The sequence below is a fragment of the Mirounga angustirostris genome, unplaced genomic scaffold, assembly GCF_029215605.1.
Source record: "Mirounga angustirostris isolate CCGP_5_RB_7025 unplaced genomic scaffold, mMirAng1.0.hap1 SCAF_5, whole genome shotgun sequence".
In the NCBI taxonomy this organism is placed as follows: domain Eukaryota; kingdom Metazoa; phylum Chordata; class Mammalia; order Carnivora; family Phocidae; genus Mirounga; species Mirounga angustirostris.
Genome location: NW_026991713.1, coordinates 97,333,315 through 97,341,599, shown reverse-complemented (window position 1 = coordinate 97,341,599; position 8,285 = coordinate 97,333,315). Strand labels below are relative to the sequence as shown.

Sequence of the window (8,285 nt, the reverse complement as noted above, 5' to 3'; positions counted from 1 at the left end):
GTGACCACACATACACCACAAGAACACAAATGAACTCAAAATAAACCCAAATATTAACTGTTACTATTTCGGAGAAAGGACATAAGAAAAGGAGTGATATTTTTTTCCTTTCTGCAGTGTTTCAGATGTTTGTTCACAATTATTTTTTTTTACATTTTATAGTGAAATCACAAAATTAATTATTACCTCAAAGAGCTCAGAGAAGGTTTTATTGTTTAAGTTAGGGACTGCACCTACCATGTCTTTACCCAGCTTAACAAGTCCTTTGGGAAGTTCTTCTTACTTAGCCTAAATCCCAGGTGCTGCCCTGTTAGGCGGGCATGTGTGATGGTCTTGCTGGTAATGGGAGTGCTGCTGAGATGGTTTGGGCCTGGGGGTGGGGGCAAATCACAGAATCCCTAATTCACTAGTAGTGGGAGAGAGGGAGAAAGCAGAATCCTTTCAGGGTGGAAACCTATATCTGGGCAGATGAAATCTCCCTTCCTCCCCACCTAGGTCTCCCCAGGAGGCGCCGTCTGACCTGGTCTCTCGGGGGGAGCTCTGGCCACCCCTAGCTTCCACACCCAATCTCCAGTCCCTTAACGGGACAGAGTGGGGCAGGAAAAAAAACAAAGCAAAAGGCCCATTATGCGAAGGAAATAGAATGGAGCTCCTACGCGCACTACTAATCCCCTCTACCTTGCTCAACTTTTTTTTTTTTCCTCCATAGCATCTCATACCTTCTCACATTCTGTATAGTTTATATTCGCTGTTCATGATGTCTTCCTGACTCACCCACTAGAACGTAAGCTCCCGGGGGGCAGGAATCATTGTGTCGAGTGATGTATCCCGAGTGCCCAATACAGAGCCCGACACGTGGTAGGTGGTCGGTACGTAATTTTGAATACGATTCAAAACAGAAAACTGAAATTTACGGGACAAAAGGATTGATGAGATATACAAAGTGGAAACAGCAAGACAGCATATACCGCGGAATTGTAACTAAAAATACGCATCAGTTTGAGAGGGGTTAAGAGTCTGGAAGGAAACACAGCAATTGCTGATGTTGATTCTAAATTTGGGGGACTGTGGATGACTTGGCTTTCTTCTTCGTTGGTTTTCTGATCGTCTGACTCTTGGGGTGCAAGTGGCACTTCTGTGATCATATGAAAATGTTTACTTGGAAAAAAGAGGGAAGAGAGGTGGGGTCCTGAGCCAGCCGCGGTCAGCGCGCAGAGGGTATCTTGGTGCTGGAGGCAGCCCCGGACCCTCAGTGTGGAAATACCAACCCCACCCACCCTGGAAGGACTCGTCCTTGGGGAGAGCCTCCCTTTTATGTGCCTGGAATCTCCATGTCATTAACGCTCCTGAGGGAAATTTCTCTCCCGTGGACCACTCCCCTCTTCCCAAGTTAGCCAAAGCCTGTTGTAGGGCGATGCAGTGTTCTGTTTTGATAATACCGAGTGTGCATCCAGGCTCACGTGCTGAGCATGACCACGGAGGCCTGATGTGGTTAAAGTGTACCGTAGGACTACCGGTACGTGAGCAGCGTGGGACAGCCTTGTCTGCTGCCCCCACTAAAGCTGTGCCCTGGTGTCCCCATAAAAGAAGGGACCACTTTCCAGAGCAAGAGCTGGCGGCAGCGCCACCTTGCACGTGGCCAGGAGGCAACAGAAGCCACAGGGAGCAGCAAGGATGACCAGCCCAGCACCCATGGGCCCTGAGATCACCAGGTGTGCTGAAACCTGAGAACACTCAGCTCTCCTCTGGAGCATGGCCCTCCTCGAAGCTTCCATCCAGACACTGAGTTGGACTAGGGCCGGGTCCCAAGGAACAGGACCATGTAACTGGTTTCTGCATAGCAGGTGGGGTGTGTGAAAGACAATGACAAAAGATGTTTGGTCTTCGCTTCCGACCATACTTGAAAATCTCACCCCCCACCCCCAAGGTTCAAAGATGTAACTTTTGAACCATCTTGGGCTTGTCATTAATTCATATGTAAAATGGTAAGCCCCTTACCTCTCCTGCTTTCACATTTCCCTTCTCCCTTGTATTTCTCCTTAGCCCCTATTTACTAGCTGAAATCCTAAACATTCATCAGCTTCTTGTCTGTCTCTCCGCAGAAAGGAAGTTCCATGAGGCAGAGATCTCTCTTGGACTCTGCTGTATCTCTCATCTGAGAACAGCATCTGGGATGTAGTAGGTGCTCAATAAATATTGGTCAGAAGCGACAGAAAGCAAGAGACTCAAAGACAAGGAGACAGGGACACCTGGGTGGCTCAGTTGGGTCAGCGTCTGCTTTCGGCTCAGGTCATGATCCCGGGGTTCTGGGATCGAGTCCCACATCGGGCTCCCTGCTCAGTGGGGGGCCTGCTTCTCCCTCTCCTCCATACTCCCGATCTCTCTTACTATCTCTGTCTCTCTCTCAAATAAATAAATAAAATCTTAAAAAAAAAAAAAAGACAAGGAGACGTATCTTTATAAAGAAAGTTTCCATTTATTTTATTACTTTAGATCTGAACCTGCGTTAAGTGATGGTTAGTTGCACAAGCTCAAAGCATCCCTGTAACATGAACTGGAGACAAGCCCGGGTTTGGACCTCTGCCACTCACCATCAAGTCCAGTGGCCACAGCAATCAGCCCTGTGACTTAATTTGCACCCAGTGGGGCTGTGACAGCCCCGGCTGCAAAGACTCAGAGGGGTCTGCTCAGGGAGATGGTGGGAAGGGGTGAAGGATCCCTCAGGATGGGGGCTCACTTCTCTCCCAGCCTGTGGCCACCTGAGAGAGGACACCCGAGGGAATGCAGGGAAGGCTCATGGTGCCTGGGAGCCCGGGGGTAGAGATGCCCAGTTCTTTCACCAAGTGACTCAAAATAGGGTCCCAAGCCCCCAGAAGGATACAAAGAGGACCTAAAAGAAACTTAAGCTTGAAGTTTCTGAGAAGCAGCCCCATTTCTCTTCCTGCCTGTGCTCATTCTCTCGCTCGCTCTAGCCTCTCTCTCTCTCTGCACACGCACACCTTGCCAAGACCCCGGCAGGCTGGACCCCGGCAGACGTGGACCAGGAGGCCCGAGCAGGTGCACAGCCGCTCTCTGTGAGGTCCCTGGCTGCTGCGGCGGCCCCCAAGCGGGGCTGGCTCACTCACACGTTTGTGTGCTGAGAACCAGAGGACGCGATGCTGCCCGGCTGGCTCCGGCCCGAGGGTGCTGAGCTGGGCGCCCGGCTCGTGCTGCGCCGCCCCCCTCCCAGGCTCCTCTGGGCCGGCTCGTCCGTCAGCTTGAGTTTCTCATGCTCCTCTTTCAGGAAGAAGTCCACCAACAAGCCCTTCTCTTTCTTGATCTGGTCGCTGATGTCCGTGGGGATGTCGGGAATCATCCAGTCCACAAGGACACTCAGGAACATCACGAGGTTCTGCCAAAAGCCAGGGAGAGGGGTTGAGAGGAGAGGCCCGGCCCAGTGGGACACCAGGGCTTCCCCCCGACAGTCACCCTTGCCCATCAGAGTGGGGCGGCCGGTGTGGCGCCGAGGGGGGGGCGGTGGCAAGCACAGACCCAGGAGCAGGACACCGCCGTGCCCTTCTGGCTCTGCTACTTTCTAGCAGGTGCCCCGAGCTGGCGGGCAGAGGTGCATCCCCATATAGAAAGTGGAGCAGTTAAATAAGTACCTGTCCCCCGAGCTGTTGTGAGGATGACACCAGTCAGTGCCTCACACGGGGCGGGGCTGTTGCTGGCCTCCTCCTGTCCTTCCTGCCCGGCCTCTCAGCCCGCAGGCGCCCTGCTCCAGCGCTCCCTGGGAAGTGGGCACAGGGCCCGCTGGCCCCCCCAGAGCTCCCCCCGAGCCCGCTGCTCCTCTCTGGCTTCCAGCCCGCCCTCAGTCCTCCAGGTCAGAGATGGACCTTTGGTTTCTGCCCTGACTTCTGGCCTCAGCCAACCTCGCCCTCACTCGATCCCGCTCTCTCTCCCATCCCGCTGAACAGGCCACACCAGCCCATCTAGGGCCCCTGCCTGCAGCTGCCCCTTCTCCATTCTCAGCTTCTGTGCACGCTGGTAACTGGCTTCCTTCTTCCACCTGCTGAGCCCCACCCCTGCGCTTGCAAACATTCCTGCAGCACTTCCCACTGAAGTGGCAAATACCTCACAACAGCGCCAGCTCAGCCCGGTACATGGCAGCTCCCTTCATAGCCCAGTTCCCACCCAGTTCGCCCCCCGAGCTGGGGCATTCTCTGCCCTCCAGGCACACGTGCACTCTGAGATCCGGGACAGCGACGGAGCCCCAGACGAGATCTCTAGGGCACGGCTGTCTTCCAGGCTCTAAACCTATTCCCACCTTGACCTTGACCCTCCCCCACACCTAGGGGCCCCGGGGAGGGCCAGCGGACCAGCTGCTGCGTCCAGAGGCTCCTGGGTGCCTTTCATGCTCTAGAGCAGCTTCAAGCCACACTCTCCTCTTAAACCAACTTTCACAGTGTTAACATAACAAGTGTTCCATGTGCCCTGTGGGAAAGCCAGGGGACGCCTGCAGGGGGGAGCAGCTTTTCAAATCCATCGCCCCATCTCCACAGAGCAAGAATGGCTGTCTTCTTTAGGTGAAAGACTAGCCGATGGGCTTCTCCACTTCCTGGGCCAGGGTCGGGCCAGGATATCTTAGAGCCCCCCAGAGATCTGCCTTCAAGGAATACAAAAGCCTGAGGGAGTGGAAGAGAAAAGGATCTGGGCTCGCACTCCAGCCCCTCTTGAAGGGCAGCAGGACCCCTAGTGGGACCTGGGGCCGCACACCCGCAGATCTCGGCCATGCAACCCGAGCTACGGCTATTGTCAGAGATAGCGATCGTGGGGCTCGAGTTTGCTATTCATCCATGGAGGCATGGCCGGATGGCTCTGGAGCCCTCCCCACCAGATGTCTCAGGGGCCGGAGCATGCTAACAAAGGAGGGAGCCAGCTGAGAGCTAGAAGAATGGTTCAGAACTCGAGCCCTTTCTTGAGCTGCGGAGACCAGGCGGGGCTCTGTTTGTCTGCAGTAGGGTTGAGACTTTGGTCCCCACTGCTCTTCTCGCTTCCTTTCTTGTCTTAGGTCTAAATGGGACTCTGTCTCCACCCTGCATCTTACCCCACATCTTCTTGTAACCTTACTCTGCATTCTATTCTCTTTCTGCAAATCCATCCATTAATGGAAGTCCTCTTGAGAGTGCTCCCTGCCTCCTCCACTTGCAGAGACCCCTGTGTCACAGTGTCCTGAAAGCATGGGGCAGAGGGGCAGGAGAGGAGACGTGGCTGTCTTTACCCCTGCAGCCCAGATTCTATTCCTTATCTGAACAACTCACCTGGAAGATGATGACGAAAGCCAGACGGGCAGACAGAATGGCCCAGTACTGTTTGGAAAACTCATATGGGTTCGGGGCCCACGGCGGCTCTCGGTAATCCTTAAACCTGCCCAGAGAGGAATGTGGTGTTAAGACTGGGAAGAGACGGAGAGAAGCGGGTGCTTCTGATCCTCAAGGATCAGAGCAGCAGGTAAGCCTCAGGCTCCCAGACTTGGGAAATAGCAGGAAGCAGGGAGGGAGGAATTCACAGCCCCACCAACAAGCGTCCATGGAATAAAAGGACCAAAGTCCTAAAAAAAACCCAGTGTTGGCCTGGAAATGTCTTTTTCCTACTCTCTCTTGAACATCCCCCACGGCTTCCTCTGGTGTCTGGATTCTTCTTCCAGAGAAGCCCAAGAATCATGAGAAGAGCCCAGCACAGTGGTCCATGTTGGCCCCACTGGCCATGAGCTCAAGAGGGGAGGGAGATGCCCAGAAACTTTGGACAGCTCTCAGCAGCCCCTGGGCTCAGGGATGACACAGGTGGCTGCAGACAACCGCTTCCTTCCTGGCTGGCTGCTTCGGGACCACGGCCATAGAGGTGGCTTCATTCTTGCACCCCAAGGAAGGCTGACTCAAACCAAGCTCAAGGCTGAGTGAATTTGGGGGAATGGTGGTAATAGTGATGGTTGGTCAGTATCCTCTTCTACTGACCACACTTATGATCTGTCCATGTGGCTTAAGAAACAAAATGTCAGCGTCTGACATGAGCTCACGCCTCTTTTTCAGACCCATGGAGAGATTTTCCTCACTGCTGCCTTTTCACCCCCATTCTGTGATGACTCATGTTAAAAACCACTTATTTGGGGGGCACCTGCGTGGCTCAGTCAGCTAAGCATCTGACTCTTGATTTTGGCTCAGGTCATGATTCTCAGGGTCCTGAGATCAAGCCCCACATCAGGCTCAGCAGGGAGCCTGCTTGAGATTCTCTCTCTCCCACCCCCTCTGCCACCCCCCCAAAAAAGGCTCATTTTCTCAGACTCAGTTTTTTCTAAGCCTGGACAAGTGACAAGAGCTGGTACCAGAAGAATTATGACCCTTCATGGAACTGTTTTCTCCATGGAATTCAACAGATCTTTGAGGCTTAGTCAAAGCAAAACAAGCCCTGGGTGAAGGAGTGGGGCACCTGGCTGCGGAGGAAGGCAGGGTGGGGACTCTGTCTGAGGAGGGGCCAACAAGGAAAATGACCTACACTGAACATGCAATACGCACCAATCCCTGAGCAAGGAGCTTTTCTGGAAGCTTTCCCATTCAATCTCCATAGCATCTTCCGGCAGGCACAGATATCCCGATAGAATGAATATAGGGGGACACTGAGGCTCAGGGAAGGTCAGTTACTTGCCCAGGTCTCTCTCATGGCCAGCAAGAACTAGAGTCAAGGCAAGAATCCCAGTCTGGCTAAAGGCAGGCCTTTCCTCTATTGTCACAAAGCACCTCGCCAAGAGCTGCAGTTTGAGGTGGGGGGTTCAGAAATGGGTGTTTTGGGTTTTTTTTAAGATTTATTTTTAAGATGTATTTACTTACTTGAGAGAGAGAGTAGAGGGAGGAGCAGAGGGAGAGAGAGAATCTCAAGGAGACTCCCCAATGAGCGCGGAGCCCAACGTGAGGCTTGATCCCACCACCCTGAGATCATGACCTGAGCTGAAATCAAGAGTCGGATGCTTAATGGACTGAGCCACCCAGGTGCCCAAAAAATGGGTGCTTTCTGTCCCTTCCCCACCCAGAATGAGCCAGCTGCCCTAAAAGATCCGGGTAAAAGCATGGTGGCTTCCAACTGTCCACAGAGAGATGCAGGAAGAAGAGAAGGAAAAAAGAGGAAGAGGAAAAGAGATGCACACAGAAAGAAAAAGGCAGAGCGACAGAGTCAACAACAGGAAGAGACAAACAGACGTGGACAGTAAGCAGTCGACTAGGGTTGGGCAGGAAGCCAGGAGCTGTCCCTTCCCCACCTCCCCCTTCCAACAGCTGATCACAGCTGTTGCAGGCTTGCTTTGACATCCGGATGAAAAGCAAAGCTAACTGCAGCCCAGCAAAACATGACGGGATTCAGCATATCCATCCAAGGCTGAGGACAGAAGCACGGCCAGCTCCAGATTAGGCTTGCTAACAGGAGAGAGGGAGAGCATGGCTAAATGGAGAAGAACACCTTGGGGTGGGAAAAAGCTCAGGCTCACTGCCCTCCAGCTGCCCCCCAAAAGACCCCATGGTCCCCCAAGGGGATTTATCTACTCTTCTCAAGACCTCAGGAGGACAGGTGTGACACATCTGCCCACTCTGTACCATGAGGACACCCTTCCCCAGGTCCAGCCCCATCCCTCCTGCTATAACCAGTCTGTTTCCCTTGTGTTCTAGCTCCATCAATGAAGGAACAGCTGCTCACTGACCTTGCTCTAGGGGCCACTGCTCACCCCTCTTTTTTCCTAGTCTGAAAAGAACCCATAAATAATCTAATTCTGGTCCCACCTCTGATACTAACACCACAGATTTTGGAGATGTTCCTTTGCCCTCCCTGAGTGTCCAAAACATTTTTAAAATTTAACAAACACATCCATTGAATCAAAGATCTGGGGAAAGAGTAACATAGATATTTCCAGAAAGCTTTACTTGAAAACACCCCCATGCCAATGGGCTAAAGGTAGCTCTGGTAGGACCTAGAGGACGAACTATCCATAGAAAAGAACAACGCACAATTTAATGAATTATGCGTCTGTTCATCTTTCCCTTTCTGAAGCTAACTTTTAAAAAGAACTGTGACCTACAGTAGTAAGAGATCATTTTCCATTAATGCATATGTAAGTATGTCACTGAAATGAAAATCACACCCTTGCCGTGTGCGATGCCCCGATATTTTCTTATTCTATTCTCTCCTGTCTTATCCTATTTTCATCTTTAAAATGCTGATCCTGACCCACTAAGGTGATTTTCTAACCCATTCATGAACAATGA

The 8,285-nt window shown here is 52.4% G+C and overlaps 1 protein-coding gene across 1 annotated transcript in view; it reads right to left on the bottom strand.

Annotated features, from left to right (window-relative positions):
- Window positions 1-2,456: 2,456 nt before the first annotated feature.
- ANO2 (anoctamin 2) overlaps window positions 2,457-8,285 on the bottom strand; it is a 363,940-nt gene continuing 358,111 nt past the window's right edge. The window contains exons 24-25 of the mRNA XM_054507219.2: window positions 5,301-5,406; window positions 2,457-3,391 (exon numbers count right to left, since the gene is read on the bottom strand). Of these exons, the coding sequence (XP_054363194.1) occupies window positions 3,122-3,391; window positions 5,301-5,406 (376 nt within the window). The 3' untranslated portion in view covers window positions 2,457-3,121. The remainder of the gene's footprint in view (window positions 3,392-5,300; window positions 5,407-8,285) is intronic.